This window comes from Esox lucius, chromosome 20, assembly GCF_011004845.1.
Source record: "Esox lucius isolate fEsoLuc1 chromosome 20, fEsoLuc1.pri, whole genome shotgun sequence".
Classification (NCBI taxonomy): domain Eukaryota; kingdom Metazoa; phylum Chordata; class Actinopteri; order Esociformes; family Esocidae; genus Esox; species Esox lucius.
In genome coordinates, this window is record NC_047588.1 from 26,662,923 (window position 1) to 26,680,270 (window position 17,348).

The 17,348-nt window shown below is 39.0% G+C and overlaps 1 protein-coding gene across 2 annotated transcripts; it reads left to right on the forward strand.

Annotated features, from left to right (window-relative positions):
- Positions 1-1,500: 1,500 nt before the first annotated feature.
- On the forward strand, positions 1,501-17,325 carry ptpn6 (protein tyrosine phosphatase non-receptor type 6). Of its 2 annotated transcripts, none has more exons than XM_034288646.1 (16): positions 1,501-1,656; positions 2,012-2,039; positions 4,865-4,987; positions 5,510-5,704; positions 7,158-7,347; positions 8,967-9,083; positions 9,532-9,663; positions 10,741-10,837; positions 12,216-12,295; positions 12,473-12,619; positions 12,717-12,848; positions 14,166-14,320; positions 14,923-14,990; positions 15,118-15,269; positions 15,503-15,567; positions 16,982-17,325. In XM_034288646.1, the coding sequence occupies exons 2-16, from the start codon at positions 2,032-2,034 to the stop codon at positions 17,082-17,084; spliced, it is 1,764 nt and encodes a 587-aa protein (XP_034144537.1). In that variant the 5' UTR covers positions 1,501-1,656; positions 2,012-2,031; the 3' UTR covers positions 17,085-17,325. The 2 variants fall into 2 exon arrangements, with proteins under 2 accessions (XP_034144537.1, XP_019896521.2); XM_020040962.2 differs by lacking the exon at positions 1,501-1,656 and adding an exon at positions 1,702-1,769.
- The last annotated feature ends 23 nt before the right edge of the window (positions 17,326-17,348 follow it).

Sequence of the window (17,348 nt, forward strand, 5' to 3'; positions counted from 1 at the left end):
ACGGACAGGGAGGAAATGAGAGGTTTTTGAAGGAAAGTGGCAGGAAAATGGGTGAAAAACCTGAAAGGGGGACAGAGCAGAGAAGCAGCAGGAAGTACATAGTCATTTTATAAAGTACTAGTTAAGTGGACAGCGCAGACTTCACTGGACTAATCTCTACCTGTTTTGTAGTAGAGATTGGATTTATCACTTGGATTATTCTGTCTTGGTAGGGATAGCTGGACTGCTCTCTATAACACCTGCCCAAAGTCCCTTCAATTTCTTGTGGGTGAGTACTACTGTTACCAAGTTGACAGGCGTAAATGGGGAACAGAACCCAATAACACTTCTGCTGCATGTTTTTGGACCAATTCCACAGTAATCGTGATGCAGTCTTGTTGGGGGTCAATTCTTTGGTGGAAATTGTTGGTAGTTACTGTGCAAAGTTATGTTTTTTGTTTGACATTTTAATATCATAGTTAAATATTTTGTGTTTCAGCATATGTCTGTTGGAATTGCGGACTAACGTTTGTGTTTGTGTGTCTGCAAATGCCTTTTGTTAATCTTTGTTGTAATGCCTGGGAATTTTTTTTATACTGCTTTCCTGTCCTCATAGATGTTTACATTCAGTATTCAAATCACCTTTTTAAAAGTGGAGGCAATAGGAATATAATTTGCAAGGCAAAGTAATAGCCCTGGAAGTTCTTGTTTAGAGTACAATTCTGTTAGACACCATAGCCCTGCTCTTTTGTGATGTACTTTCTGTAGCCACACTCGCTTCCTTTGCATTGTGGGAAGAGTAGTTTCAGTTTTAAGGTCTAAATAACATCTGCAAATAATATTCCCCCCACTTCACCATGTAACTTTTTCACATTTATCGTAGGACCCGTCACATAGTGTTGTTCAGTTTCTTTTATGACTACTTACATTTATGTTTGTTGTTTGTGATTTTGTGTTTTGCTTTCATGAACTCACAGAACATGTTTTGAGAGCAACAGGTCGCAATTTGAAAATAAGGAAGTGTAATGCAAACGTAACCTTTGTGCATGTAAAACAAAAGGCACACAAAATATTAGATACACACAGACAAACACACACAACAGGAAAAAGAAAAAGACAGTCCTACAGAATATGGAGAGAGTGGGGGGGGCAGGTGTGTTAGAAGAAAGAGAGAATGAGGAAAGGAAAAGGAGGAAAAACACCTATGAATGACGATTTGTTTGAGGGACTAGTCTTCTCTCCTGTTACTGGTGGGGTGCTGCCCAGTGCAGCCTTAGTTGACCTTTTAAAGGGGTTTTCTCTGTCTTTCACAGAGGAACAGTGTATAATAGGACATATGCAGCCTATTGTCTCTGGACTGTCTGTTTAAAGAAAATGAGCGGTACTAGGAGGATTTTGAGGGGATAGCGATAGGTGTTCTGATAAAAACACCACGCTGCTGGTGTGTTGACATTTGTAGTCTCTATATATGTAAGTGATTCCGGCCTGTCAGCTATTTTTAAGCCTGTCTGTTTCTTGCTTTCACTGTTTTGTGAAAGGAGCCACAAAAAGGAAGGAAGGAGCGACTGTCACACAACGACCAAGAGAAAGAGAGAAAAGAGGGGAGGGGCGGAGGGGCAAGACATAAACGAGCCTGGCAGCAAGATTGTCACTTGTTTTCAGAAGGAGCTGAGAACTGTAAGATTGTTTATTTGTCTACCTAACATAACAGGGAGAAAAGAGGATTTGATAGACAGATGAGTGTGGGAGTAAAAGAGGAAGAACAACTTGTTGGGAGGGGTGGTCTTTGAGTATGTGATCTTGAATTACAGAAATGGAGAAAGAACTACAGCAAACGAATGTATTAACGTATACTGTTAGAATACAATAGGAATAGTTATATTATATAATAATTTACAAATAACCACAGTTAGTTTATTTCCAAAGGCATTAAGATGCATCGCTTTCTGTGTATAGTATTAGTTTCCATATATGACGGTTTGCCAGCCTGTACGTTTGGCTCACTATTCTACCTGTTTGTTTTTGGCCACAGAACAAGTGAAGAAGACGAAAATGGTTCGGTGAGTTGCCAAGACACTTGCAGTCAGTTTTTGTACCCTGGTTTTGATCTGCCTTTGCCTGGTGCACAATATCAACTTGTCTGTCTCTTCCTTGTTCTCTCCTTTCATGTGTTGTGCTCTGCTCTGCACTGTTTTCTGTTCCTTTTGTGTCTTTTGTAGGTCATGTGTAACATTTTGTTTTTAAACATGAACCAATTCCACATTTGCATCATGCTCTTAGTCTATCAATCACTCATAACATATCCATATCCTGTGTTTCCACTCCTAGACAAGGAAACAGTCTATCTTGATCCACTTGAAAAAAGATAGATGTGATGGTGATAGAAAATGAACAGCTTCTCATTTTATTCAAAAGTAATCAGTCATCTGTTTAGCGAGGATCCTCAGCCCCACCTTTTAGACATGGTTAAACTCATAGAAGCAGGCAGTTATTTTAGGCTCAATGAGTGGCCATTGAAAGAAATGGTGTTAAATAGTAATGAGGTTTGTTTTGTGGGTTTGTGAGTAGGTGTAATATGGTCTGTCTACAGAGGCCATGTTGAGGTCTACCTGTTTTGAGTCTATTGTCTAGGCTAATGTATTTTATAACAGAAAAAGGTTGCTTCAGACTTCACTCTACCTGGTACTCTGTGAATCTATGACCTTATAATGGAAGGCAGGCTTTTAAAGTAGGTTTAAACAGGTGTGCTGTAATGTAAGTGACATTTAAAACCATGTCTCAGATGATTGCCTTTGGAGGGACCAAGTGTCAGGGAGAGATAATCAGTTGCAGTGTCAGTGCTTTTCAAATTCCATGGTCTCATGGTTGTTTCAATGGTATGAACAACTGTTCTGTGGATTTGTACTGAACTAATTATTGAATGTGTCAGACAGTGTGTGTGTGTGTGTGTGTGTGTGTGTGTGTGTGTGTGTCTGTGTGTGTTTCCTTGTTTTACTATATTTGGGATGACCAAGGACAGTAAAAAATAGAAAAGGACAGAAAAATAGAAAACGGTGACATCGTCTTTTCCCCTTTTAGAGGTTTCATTTAAGGTAACAATTTGTTTTAAGGACTTTTTAAGGAGAATTTTGTTTTGGTATGGAAAAATAAGATTTCTGTGAGCCCCCCAAAAATAGTAATATCCAAAATATGTCTCTGCGTGCATAGGCCTTCTATACAGTGTCTTGTGAAAGTCTACATACCCATTGCACGTCTTCACAACTTGATAATTAAATTGTACCTAAAAGATGCTCAAATGCTCAATTACAAAAAATGCATTGTTAATAGTGTTATTCAAACCCTGTCTCAGTTTTCTTTAAAAGCTGGCAGAAACTGACCAATTCAGAAAAACTGTTTACACTTTACTCAAGCTTTGCCCCTTTTATTTTTAGAATAATGCTAACAAACTCCCATAAAATGATGCTGTCACCACAATACTTTAAAATACCAAACGAATGAACAACATTCCATTCACTTCACATTACTATCATGTATGACAAACTGAAAAGTTTGAAGCCTGTGTGGAAAGAGTCAAATCCAAATCATCTTTTCTGTTTACCACAAGACCATTTCCTATTACTGCAGGACAACATGGAAACGACATTTAGTTTTTGGTTTCAATTGAAACTGCCAGTTTGTGTTGAAGCCAATGTAACACTATTTTACTTTATTTTGGTAGCAGAATTGCATGGTTGTTATGATTGTCGTTTGGAGATATTGTCAAGGTCAAAATAAATATTAACAGAGCAAAACCCACTTAAAAAACATTTTAGGATAACCCACCCCTGGGATCGAGCTTTATTCTTCAGCAAAACCATTACACAGATGTTCATGCTAAAGATATGCGAATGGCTTTATAAGTGGTCCAATCTCAGGCCTCACAGTGTATATGTACTGTTTGTTGCCGTAAGCCAAGAAAAGTATTCACAGTTGTGACGGCTGCTACATGTGCTTCTCCTGGTGTTGACTCCCAGGTGTTAAGACAATATTAAGACATCGCTGTTTTGTTGTTGTTAAAATTATTTAAAATTTTTCATCTAACAACCACTCTCTTTTAAATGTTAAGTAGGTAGTGTAGATTTTTAGGAGGTTTCTTTAAGCCACGAAAATGTGCCATTTTTGGTGTTAAAAAAAAAAAAGTTGACTAAAGGAGATTTTTTTGTGCTATAAATAATTCTCCCCATATATAGGTTTGTGTGTGTCCGTGTGCGTATATATGTATTGTATGCATGTATGTATTTAAAGTATATATGCAGGTAAATCTGTGTGCATGTGTGCGTGCATGCGTACGTATATATGTACTGTATGTATGCATTTAAAGTATATGTGTAGGTTTGTGTGTATGTCTGTGTGGTTTTATATTTGTTCTGTATGTATGCATTTGAAGTATATATGTAGATTTGTGTGTGTGTGTGTTTTAGGTGTAACTAATCTCATGTATAGTAAAACCAGAAAAGAAATTACTCAGGCAAAAGTCTATTTCCGGGTTAGGGTTTAGGTTTAGGGTCAAACTTACAATTTATTTTAGAGTCAGAATTGGAGTTTCTTTAAGGTCCAGGCATTGTTGGTTAAGTTTAGGGTTCAGGTTAGGCATTACATCTAGGTAAAGTTTAGGCATAAATGTTACTTTATTGGGGTTAATGTTAGGGTTAGGGTTAGATCAGGGTTAGGTTTAGGGTTAAGATTAGGGCAAGGGAGCTTACGATTTTATTTTCTGGTCTCCATGAGAATAGCCATACAAACTTGTCTGTGTTTGTCTGTGTGTGTGTGTGCGTTTATGCGCGTGTATATATGTACTGTATGTTTGCATTTATATGTAGGTAAGTGTTGGTGTTTCTCTATGCAGGTGGTTCCATAGGGATATTTCTGGCTTGGAAGCTGAGTCTTTGTTGAAGAGCAGAGGAATTAATGGCAGCTTCCTAGCCCGACCCAGTAGGAAAAACCAGGGAGACTTCTCTCTCTCTGTCAGGTAGTTGTCCATTTCTTTCTTTCTCCTTCGGTCTGTTAAATTGATTTACGACAATTTTTATATTAAAGCTACATTGTGTAGAATTCTGCCTCTGACATTTACGAGACAGAATTTTCCTCATGACTTGTCTCTTCCTCATCTTCCCTTATCGAAAAAGATCTGAATCGTATTAATTAGTCAAGTGTTGTACTTTGAGGAGACTAAGTCAAAGCAAACTGATAGACGGACTGGCGAAAAAGTGGGGAATATCTAAGGCACTCTGAACAATTTAATAGAAAAACATATTTGAAACTTTAAACATTAACTGCCGATTCCGTATTCTGGTGATTTATGCTTGTATTTACTCGTATTTTAAAGAACAGTAAAAACCTTACATGTTGCCCCTTTAATGTTGCATGTCAGTTTATGAAATCTCTCTACACTCTTACATTTGTCTGATCCTCTATTAGCCTCTAAGGAGCTCAGTAACAACGTACTGCCACTAACTGTCCCGTGAATGTCCCCTGACGTTTGTCCCCACAGGGTGGGTGAGGCTGTGACCCACATTCGTATCCAGAACACAGGGGACTTCTATGACCTGTATGGAGGAGAGAAGTTTGCCACGCTCTCTGAGCTGGTGGATTACTACACTGCAGAGAACGGGATCCTGCAGGACAAGGACGGCACCACCATTGAGCTCAAATACCCCCTTAACTGCTCCGACCCCACCACCGAGAGGTCAATACACTCTCACCTCTAATCCGTTAACCTTTGACCCTACAGTCCAAATTCTAGTCTACATTTGTACATGATAAAACCTGCGTCCTGTTGTGACATGACATTCAGGACCAGTACAAAAAGTACGAAAGCTGACGGCTTCAGGTGGATTTTTTTGACTATGATAGAACCTTAACCCTCAGTACCAGACAGAGTCATTGAGAGGTGCTTGTGCCTGTTCACTCTAAACCCTAGACATCTAAGCCCTGCTGTTACCATCCAGCGGTGCACTCTGCTTTACCTTTTTTTATGATTCACTTAATTGTGAATCACAATGCGGAATTATTTAAAATACTCCCAGGACGTTTAATATCAAGGCATTTTCTTTTTTCTTCTTTTCTAAACATTTCATGTTGTGGACCAGATGGCTTTCTCAGGTTTCAGCTAGTAGAAATGTCTTTCAACGGTCTTCACTTGTTGTTACTTTAGGTATGTGTGTGTGTGTGTGTGTGTATGTGTGTGTGTAAATCACAAATGTGCTGCCCCTCCTCTCCCTACTCTTCTCTCTTTCTCTGTTTGACTTCCCTTTCTGGCTGCGGTTGGAAACTTGAAGTTTTGACACATCTGAGAACAGTGACCAGACCCTCCTTACCTTCCTCTCTTCTGACATCTATCTAAACCTTGCTTTTTTCCCCCCGTTATCTCTATCTCGATAAACATATCACACGTTTTGGGTTAACAGGTTTTTGCAGTCTGATTCGAACGTGCCCATTCATATAAAGAAATGTGATGTGTATTCAAATTCTTCGAATTTGGCTTTTTACCTCGGTGAGGATGCAACCCGAATCCATGCTTCTCTGTAATCTCTGTAGTTTAATCTCATAAACTGGATGTATGAGGTGATTAAGGTGGCAGGCGGTTGGGAGGTGCTCAGGCTATAAATATCGTGTTGTCTCCAGCCACGAAATCCTGTCATCAACATTTTCCGACCGCAAAGCAGGAAGTTCAGATGAAGAAATAGAGAACTGTGACTAAATTTAAGCTGCAGGCAGCACTCAGACGATTACCATACTAGCCAGTGTAAAGTAACACAAGCACACAAATGTGCACACGTGCGCACACAAGCACACATACTAATAGGACAGAAATACATTGCATACGGGCAAATGCATCTGTAAAAGCGCATGTAACCATAATTGTTTCTAAGAGCCAGAAAATCTTACCACACCACTTTCTGTTCAGATGAAAGTTGCATGACATTATATTTAGCCTCGGCTGTATAATTTGGTATTAATGATTATGCTACTCCACATAACTGTACTGTTATAGTGTAGTAACACATTATGAGCGGCTCTCCCAGTAGGACTGGAGCAAAAGCAGAGCAGCCCTCCAGGACTGGAGTTGTTTGCTCTTGGTGAAGTGTTAGTCATGCTTTTGTTTGAAGCCGCTGAGGCCTTCTCTGTTGCCGACACAGGTGGTACCACGGGCACCTGTCGGGCTCCAACGCAGAGAAGTTACTATGGGAACGGGATGAGCCTGGGACCTTCCTGGTGCGCCAGTCTCTGTCCAAACCTGGAGACTTTGTCCTGTCTGTCCTCACAGAGGAGAAGACCAAGGCTTCCAGTGGGGGTAGGAGAGTCTCACACATCAAGATAATGTGCCAGGTATTTGTTTCTCTCTGTTACACAGATGGATTCATATTCACTATTATACTTTAATCATTCACTGCTATAATTCACTATTATAATCGACTCATATTCACTATTATATTTTACTCCTATTCATTACTATAATTCATTATTATAATTTACTTATATTCGTTAATGTAATTCACTTATAATTTATTCATTCATTTTATATAACTTACAATCACTCATATTCACTACTATAATTATCTATTATAATTTACTCATATTCACTATTATAATTAACATTTGCCCATATTCACTGTTATGATTCTCATCTACTCATATTCACTACAATAATTGACTCATATTCATTATTATAATTAATTATTATAATTTACTCATATTCATTAATATAATTCAGTATTATAATTTTTTCTTCTTCACTATTATCATTAAAATGTACTCATATTCACTCATATTATTCCCTATTATAATTTATGCATATTCGCTATTATAATTCACATTTAGTCATACTCACTATTTTATATTTCACTATTATAACTTACTCATATTAACTATTATAAATAATATCTACTCCTTTTCACTGTTATAATACACATCTACTCATATTAACTATTATAATTCATATCTGCTCCTATTCACTGTTATAATACACATCCACTCATATTAACGATTATAATTCATATCTACTCATATTCAATGTTATAATATACATCTACTCATATTAACTATTATAATTCATATCTGCTCCTATTCACTGTTATAATACACATCTACTCATATTAACGATTATAATTAATATCTGCTCCTATTCACTGTTATAATACACATCTACTCATATTAACGATTATAATTAATATCTTCTCATATTCAATGTTATAATACACATCTACTCATATTCACAATGATAATTTACTAATATTCATTAATATTATTTACTCATATCCACTATTATTGTGCCATTTCTGCTATTTTCCACATATTTGAGTAATACACTTTGTTATGAAACAACACTAATGTCCAGGTTCCCCAAAATGTTTGTTATTATGCAATGACTGACCTTTCTGCTTGAAACATCTGTGAAGAAAACTGACAAACATTATATACACAAGCACTGGTGTTTAGGCACAGTCAAGTCAATATGAAGGTTTGAGGCTGATATGTCTCTAATGACATTCTGGGTATCAAACTATTCATCAAAATAGATTGTGTTGTCAGCAGCACCACAAGGTTCAGGCTATTTCATACTGTGGTTCATTTCATGGGAGACATGAGGCTCTTGGTTTTGAAAGAGAGGTATTGTAGGGTATTGTAGGGCTAGATGCTGTCCTAGGGGTCATTCAGTCCTGGCAGAGGCACTCCTAGGTGCAAGGATCAGGTGCATTTCCTTATTAGAGGTACAGTGCCCTCCAAAATGATCGGCCCCCTAGGTATATATGAACAAAAAAGGTTGTGAAAAAGATTGTTGTTGTTTATCAGCTTGATCTTACACCAAAAAAATAAAAAGAATTGTATGGATCTAACCTGTAATTTAGAGAAATGTTGTTATTTAGTGAAAGTAGCAAAAAGTAGTGAAAAAATACCAAATATTTATTTTATTAAAAAACAAAGTTTGTGTGTGTACATGTGTATAGAATGACCGGTATACAGTGGGAGGGACTGAGATGTTTGACTCCTTGACTGATCTGGTGGAACACTACAAACGCAAAGGAATTGAAGAGCTGTCTGGAACCTGGGTGTATCTGAAACAGGTGAGGAGTTGTCTGGAACCTGGGTGTATCTGAAACAGGTGAGGAGTTGTCTGGAACCTGGGTGTATCTGAAACAGGTGAGGAGTTGTCTGGAACCTGGTGTATATGAAACAGGTGAGGAGTTGTCTGGAACCTGGGTGTATATGAAACAGGTGAGGAGTTGTCTGGAACCTGGTGTATATGAAACAGGTGAGGAGTTGTCTGGAACCTGGTGTATATGAAACAGGTGAGGAGTTGTCTGGAACCTGGTGTATATGAAACAGGTGAGGAGTTGTCTGGAACCTGGTGTATATGAAACAGGTGAGGAGTTGTCAGGAACCTGGTGTATCTGAAATAGGAGTCAGTGCAGGTCTGAATGGCTGTGAGAAATCTAATGTGTGACATGACAGACCCCTATCTGAACAAACCTCATCTTCTATCTTGTCTACTGTCCTTCCATACTTTTTCAGCCCTACTACTCCACGAGAGTGAATGCAGCAGACATTGACAGCAGAGTGAGACTGCTGGACCAGACGGCAGAGGGAGAAAATCAGGGAGAGGGAGACAAGAAGAGCAAAGCTGGATTCTGGGAGGAGTTTGACGTGAGTAGAGGACGTTGTGATGGAAGGAACATGGGATGTCTCTCTGTTTCTGCCTTTGTTTGGTTTTTGTGTGTGTCAGTGCTTGATGTTTTAGTTGGTCATGTCAGCTTTTTATGTACGGTGCCTTTATTATTGAGCAACATAGTGAAACATTTATGTGTTCTGTTGGAAGCATCAGCCACTATTCTGCTACCATCATGTGGCTGGATGTGGGACAGTTAATTCAGTCACCTTCTGTTCCACCCTGATTCATTTGTTGATATTGTCTATACTATTTACACACACACACATATACCTATCTGAATTTAAAACTGAAATGTCCTCAGGGTACCTTTGTGAATAAGAACCTTATTAGGCTTTTCCTGACTAAAGACAGATACTGGGCGTAAACCAACCTAGCTCCACCTACATATCTCAGTTTGAAAACAAGCACCCTGTGTGGTTTTGGTGGTTCATTGATCTAGTTGCTAAATTGCGCCCACTGGCCAGAAGCTGCTAGTTTCCAGAGTATCAGCATTTTTAGAAGTTATTGTCAGAGAATAACTTTTTGGGCAGATCTCAGAAGTTTTTTCAAAGAACATTTTTCTTGAATACATTTTTATTGAATAAATTTTAATAATTTTTATTGCAAAAACTGCATTCTATTGAATGCAATACATGAATGCCTTATAATGTTCTACCACAAACGTATTTAAAGTAGAATGTGATACCGCCAGGTCTTCTCGCTGGCAAAACAGTCGACTTGTGGGTGCCAATTAGACTTCAGTTTAGTTTCCTAAAGGAGGGCATCTACAATGTTCCTTCTTATGAGGGGTCCCTGATTGATTTATCAGAAAAGGGGTCGCTGGTTCCAAAAAATGGCCCTGAATATTCAATATAGCATTCAAGTTTAATGGTTGAGAAATGGCATGGCTGTTTTTTATTTGTCTTTTTAGAAGTTAGGCACATCTATATGGTTGATAATCAGTAATGTAATGCTGTTTTTGATTTTAAAATTGCATTGCCTGAACAATTGTCTCTCAATTACTGGCTCCTTCTGTCTCTTTCTTTCGCTCTTTTCTTTTTTGTTCTCTCCAGGCACTTCAAAAGCAGGAGACAAAAGTGAAAAAGAGCAGGGAGGAAGGAATGAGACCAGAAAACAAAAGCAAAAACCGGTATAAGAACATCCTTCCCTGTAAGTTCATCTAATTTCAAAGTGCATAGCTATTTTATCTTTCTACCCACTTTTTTCCCAAATGTCTTCTATTTATACTCTGTTAATAAATTGTAAACTCTGTCCGTGTACACTGTCCGTGTACACTCTGTCCGTGTACACTCTGTCCGTGTACACTCTGTCCGTGTACACTCTGTCCGTGTACACTCTGTCCGTGTACACTCTGTCCGTGTACACTCTGTCCGTGTACACTCTGTCCGTGTAAACTCTGTCCGTGTAAACTCTGTCCGTGTAAACTCTGTCCGTGTAAACTCTGTCCGTGTACACTCTGTCCGTGTAAACTCTGTCCGTGTAAACTCTGTCCGTGTAAACTCTGTCCGTGTACACTCTGTCCGTGTACACACTGTCCGTGTACACTCTGTCCGTGTACACTCTGTCCGTGTACACTCTGTCCGTGTACACTCTGTCCGTGTACACTCTGTACACGTATACTCCATCCATGTGCTCTCTGTCACTCTATACTCTGTCACTCTATACTCTGTCACTCTATACTCTGTCACTCTATACTCTGTCACTCTATACTCTGTCACTCTATACTCTGTCACTCTATACTCTGTCACTGTATACTCTGTCACTGTATACTCTGTCACTCTATACTCTGTCACTGTATACTCTCTGTGCACTACTATCCATGTCATAAGTCTGCACACCCTTTCTGAAAATTCAGCTTTTGTTTATATAAAGGCTGAAATCAAGACAAATCATGTCAGACCTTTTTATTACTTTCAACAACATCCTGTGTTTACGTAAACAATATTTAAGTTAAAAAAAATATATATACCAAATAAAAACATAGGAAGTAATGTCATGTGTGCATACTCCAAAGGAAATATTTGTTTGGATTAGTTTTCTGTCAACCAATTACAACTGTATTTTGCAATTCTATCCCAGTCAGTGAAAGTCAGTGAAATTGCGAGGGGATCTTCTGTGTACAGTCTCTCCCTTGGTCAGTCCACAGGCTCTCTATAGGATTGCAGTCTAGTTTCTACCTGGGCCAATCCTGGATGTGACTGTTGGGTTTCTGTGAGCATAATGCTGGCACCACCATGAGGAATGCAATGCCTTTCAAATTATTTTATAGCTCTCTCTTGATGTGTTATTCTGGAACCAAGGCATTGACTGTTGTTATTCATCATTTTTTAGAGAAATTATTTCTTAAAATGTTTCATTACAAGAAGGTCTGAAAGGATTCGTTTAAATGAGGCCTTTACATAAAGCTGCATGTGTCGACTTGACATCCACTGTGTACAGTGTCTGTTCACCATCCCTCGTACTCACTCTCATCCCTCGTACTCACTCTCATCCCTCCATCTCAACACTCATCCTATTCTCCCCCCAGTTGATGAGACCAGGGTCATTCTGCAATCTAGAGACCCCAATATCATTGGCTCTGATTACATAAACGGAAACTATGTGAAGGTTAGTACATGTTATGTCACCTTGTAGCCTCAACATTACTGAAACAAATGTCATTGTTTTGAATTAATAACAAATCTAAACATAATGAACATTATCTTTTGCAGTGTGGTTTGTCTCAATGTAGAAAATAACTGACATATGATTTATATTCTAATAACTTTCTCAATGTTTGTCTAGAATAAGTTGCAGGAGCCTGGTGACCAGAAGGTGTATATTGCCACCCAGGGCTGCCTTGCAACCACGGTTAATGATTTCTGGCAGATGGTGTGGCAGGAGAGGACTAGGGTCATTGTCATGACAACCAGGGAGGTCGAGAAAGGACGGGTCAGTGATCTTAGAAGGGAAAACATTGTGATTTAAATATTATAATTAACTGCTCAATACATTTTCACTCAAACCATTTCCCTGTTTTCCTATGCAGAATAAATGTGTGCCGTACTGGCCAGAATTGAACGAGTTCAAAGAGGTAGGCCCATATATGGTCCAATGTGTGGATGAGAGAGATGCAATTGACTACAAAATCAGGATACTGGATATTTTCCCTATGAACCAGGTAGGTTCCAATTCCTGGCTCCTCCCATCATCCACACTGTTACTAGTTTTCAGTACCACTGTCATCACTGTTACCATTATCATCACTTTCATAACTGTTATCATTATCATCACTGTTATCAATATCATCACTGTCATTACTATTACCATCACCATCAGTGTCATTAAAAATACCATCGTCATCACTGTCATTAGTATTACCATCATCATCCCTGTCATATTTATCATTACTATGTTCACTATTTGGATTGCATTCACTGTTACCGTTATCATTACTGTCATCGTTACTGTTATTATTTTATTGTTAAAAAGCAAGTTATTCTTAACAGGCAATCTACCAAAGCAGTTATATACTAGGCCTATACAAGGTTTTTCATGCTGATACCAACAAAGATTAGGAGATCTCTTACGTAAAGCATGTTGGCCAATTGCATTGGCCAACATAGTCTCAGATTGGTCTCCGATTGTTATTTTCATACACAAAATGGTGACTGTCTCTATTCAACAAGTCCACAGTTGATATTTTAATTCCATCTGAGACTGGAGCAAGAGTTTAAAAATCCATTAGGTTCACCAAGTTGCTACTCCTTAAGACAAAAAGGCCAAGTTCCTTAGGGAATTTAATTGAGTTGATCTATTATTGATAGGAAACCCTTTTGCATAATCAGAAAAGTAGGGTTATTCTTCATGTTATAATGTCACTGCTGTATTCACTGTAACACTGTCACTGATGGTTGTCTTCACTGTAACACTGTCACTCATGGATGTCTTCACTGTAACACTGTCACTCATGGTTGTCTTCACTGTAACACTGTCACTCATGGTTGTCTTCACTGTAACACTGTCACTCATGGTTGTCTTCACTGCAATACTGTCACTCATGGATGTCTTCACTGTAACACTGTCATTAATGGTTGTCATCACTGTAATACTGTCACTCATGGTTGTCTTCACTGTAATACTGTCATTAATGGTTGTCATCACTGTAATACTGTCACTCATGGTTGTCTTCGCTGTAATGCTGTCACTCATGGATGTCTTCACTGTAACACTGTCATTAATGGTTGTCTTCACTGTAACACTGTCACTCATTAGTAGTCTTCTCTTTACAACAGTCACTCATGGTTGTCTTCATTAGAACGTCACTGCTGTCTTCAATGTCACTGCAATTGTCTTCAACATCACTCCTGTATTTACAGTCACTGCTGTCTTCACTGTAAACGGTGTCTTTACTGTCACTGCTGTCTTCAATGTAACCCTTTCATGGTAGTACCCCTGTCACTCACAGCTGTCTTCATTGTTATCTGATTTCTCCCAGTCTGACTCACGCCGTACCATCTGGCACTACCAGTACCTAAGCTGGCCTGACCACGGGGTGCCCCAGGAGCCAGGGGGCGTGCTTAGTTTCCTCGGTCAGGTCAACAGCAAACAACTTGATTTCCCCAATGCCGGACCGATGGTCATCCACTGCAGGTATATTTCAGGAAATGAGTGACAATTTAATTTAAATTATTTCTACATTAAATGTATTAAATGTATTAATTAGGCCATAATCTATGGATACCAGATACCTTCAATCCTGAGTGTACAAAACATGCTCGTTAGCCGACATGTATGCAGGCAGTGGACGAACTGGGATATTTTCAGCTTCCTGGAAATGTGTACAGATCCTTGCAATATGGGGCTGAGCATTGGGATGCTGAAAAATGAGATGATTATGAAGGATGAAGCTTAATGTGGTGGTCTGGTGCAGGCGTGGTTAGACCTGGTCTGAGACCAGTTGGATGTATTGACAAATTGTTCAATGATGTTGGAGGCAACTTATTGTAGAAACGTTTATATTCAGTTCTCTGGCGACAGCGTTAGTGGACATTCCTGCAGTCATCATGCCAATTCCATGTTCCCACAAAACTTTAGACATCTGTGACATTGTATTTTGTGACATTTTTCTCTTTTCATCTCTTTACAAAGAATGTATTTAATTGATTGCATTCGGTCCAGTCTTATTGTATTGTAGGTCTACTGACAGCATGTCCTAAGCAGCCTGTTTGTGTTGTGATTGTGTTTCTGTGTAGTGCTGGAATAGGCAGAACTGGTACCATTGTGGTGATTGACATGATCATTGAAACAATTGACTCTAAAGGTTAGTCTCTTATCTTCATGACATTGTTAAATGTTTTTATTTTTCCCATGATCCCTGTAATGCCTATCGACACTGTGGAATTTCAAACATGTTTTTCGTCTGGTTCTGACTTCCTGGTTGCCTATAGGTCTGGATTGTGAGATAGACATCCAGAAAAGCATCCAGATGGTACGAGAGCAGCGGTCAGGCATGGTGCAGACAGAGGCCCAGTACAAATTCATCTACCTGGCTGTCTCTCAGTACATAGAGGCCTCCAAGGCCTCCATGGTGGCCAGCAAGGTGAAAGGGGGGAGGGGTAGAATAGAGATAGGAATATTGGTTATATGGAACCAAATCACTAGTTATCCCATCAAAACAATCTTATTAGAGACTCTGTATGCAAAAGATTAACAAATGTTTGTGTTCAGAGAAATGACTGAAACCAATAAATCTTTGAATTTAGTCATCAGCACATTGACAAACACAATACCACCCATCTGGTGTAACATGCACTGCCCTCTTCCCCTTTACAGGGAGCCGAAACAGAGTATGGAAATTTGCAGCTTAAACATCCGGTGGCTAGTCGCAAGGTTTCCAGGTGAATTTGCAATGTGTATATTTGTGTGTGTGTGTGTGTGTGTGTGTGTATTTGTGTGTGTGTGTGTGTATTTGTGTGTGTGTGTGTATATCTGTGTATACGTGTGTCGTGTATAATTGAGTGTGCATGTGCGTTTGTGTGTGGTTAGGAATCATCAATATAGGTGAGGACATAAATATTCCCAAACTGTGGTTTAACCAGACAAATGTGAAAATTGGGATGTTTTGCCTGTTTTTTGTGTGTCGCTGTGTATATGTCTGTCTGTGTTATGTGTGCACTCTCTTGCCACATTGGGTCAAAGTATTCTCAGGCTCTGGCTTGCGTAATCAGTTTTAGAAAGTCTCACAGAATTGTGAACTGTACCTTTCTCAGCTTAGCTCTAGCTCCTAAAATCCTTATTGAAAATGGGACCATTGTGTATTGTTCATCCTGCCCTCCTCTGTCGGCCCCCTCTCTCTTTCCTGGGGCTGGCTTGTGTAACCTTTGGAGGACACATGCTTGTCTAGGTAGCCTTACTGCAGTCTCTGGCTCTGGAGAGATCTCACAATTAGAACAACACAGCTGGCAGAGACAAGGGCAGGAACATTCACTTGAAGTGGTTTGGTCTGCCCCAACCAAATAATGCAAACACTCACTTGAACCAGACCATTCATTTTTCAGGGTTCAAACAATGTACTCTGATTCTCAGTGCCCTAAAAACACTTGGAAAAGAGTCTAACTTTAATAGGACGTTATCTGTTTGAACTGCTATGGAAATGGGGGGTCTGAAGTTTGTTGACAAAAACATGAAACCCTGATTATACCGCAAGCAGAAGGGATCATAGTTCTTCCTGGTCAGACCACATGGTGAGGAAACACTATTATTATTACTTAATTATTAATGAGCAGCTGATCGAGGCACTCAGGTCACATGTAATCCGACTCCTGTTTCTAGTAGCATACACCACACATGGACTCCTGCCTCTAGTAGAGTATAATACAATATAAAACCCTGGGAGTAAATCTGGCACTGGCCTGACACGGGTGGCTCCGTGCCCTGAGTTTTGTTAGGAGGAAAGGTTGTAAATGGTTCATTTATCTAAGTACAGACGAGTGTGCTGTGCTCCCCCTGACGCCGGCCAGGCCTAGGCAGCTTGCATGGGACAGCAGAGTTTACAGTCCAAAGTTCATTTAGGGATTCAGAGCTGGCTGTGAACAGTCTGTAAGAAATCCTGTCATCTGTTCTTTAGTGTTTATTTCCTAAGTTGAACATTTTTGGTTTTGAGAAATGTTAGCAATGCTTTTGCATGGCCCCTGCACAGTACTGTTGGGTAATACTAACTGAAATGCCTACGAGTACTACTTCACAAATGCAATTTGATTTCCATTTAATGAAGGTTTCTAAAATTCTAGTGTTATATCTTCTCTTTTTTAGAAACAAGGAACAAGAAGTGTATGAGAACATTTCCAAAGCAAAGAAAGATGTGAAGAAGCAGAAGTCAGAAGAAAAGAAGAGTGGTTCAGTGAGGAAACGATAGAAGACAGAAGGGGAGATTTGTGTCCCACTGAATCTATACTGAATAATAAGATATAAACGTTTTATTATAAAAAATATTGGTTTTTAATTTAAATGAAAAAGTAGATTCCTATGATGGGATTAATGTTAGAAAGCAAAGTACTGATAGATCTGGGCCCATGCACCATAACACCCAAAACAATATGTAAATGCAAATGGTAATGGATTGAGATTTTTGCAGACATTAAAGGCTCCAAATAACATACCCCTATTGATTTATTCATCA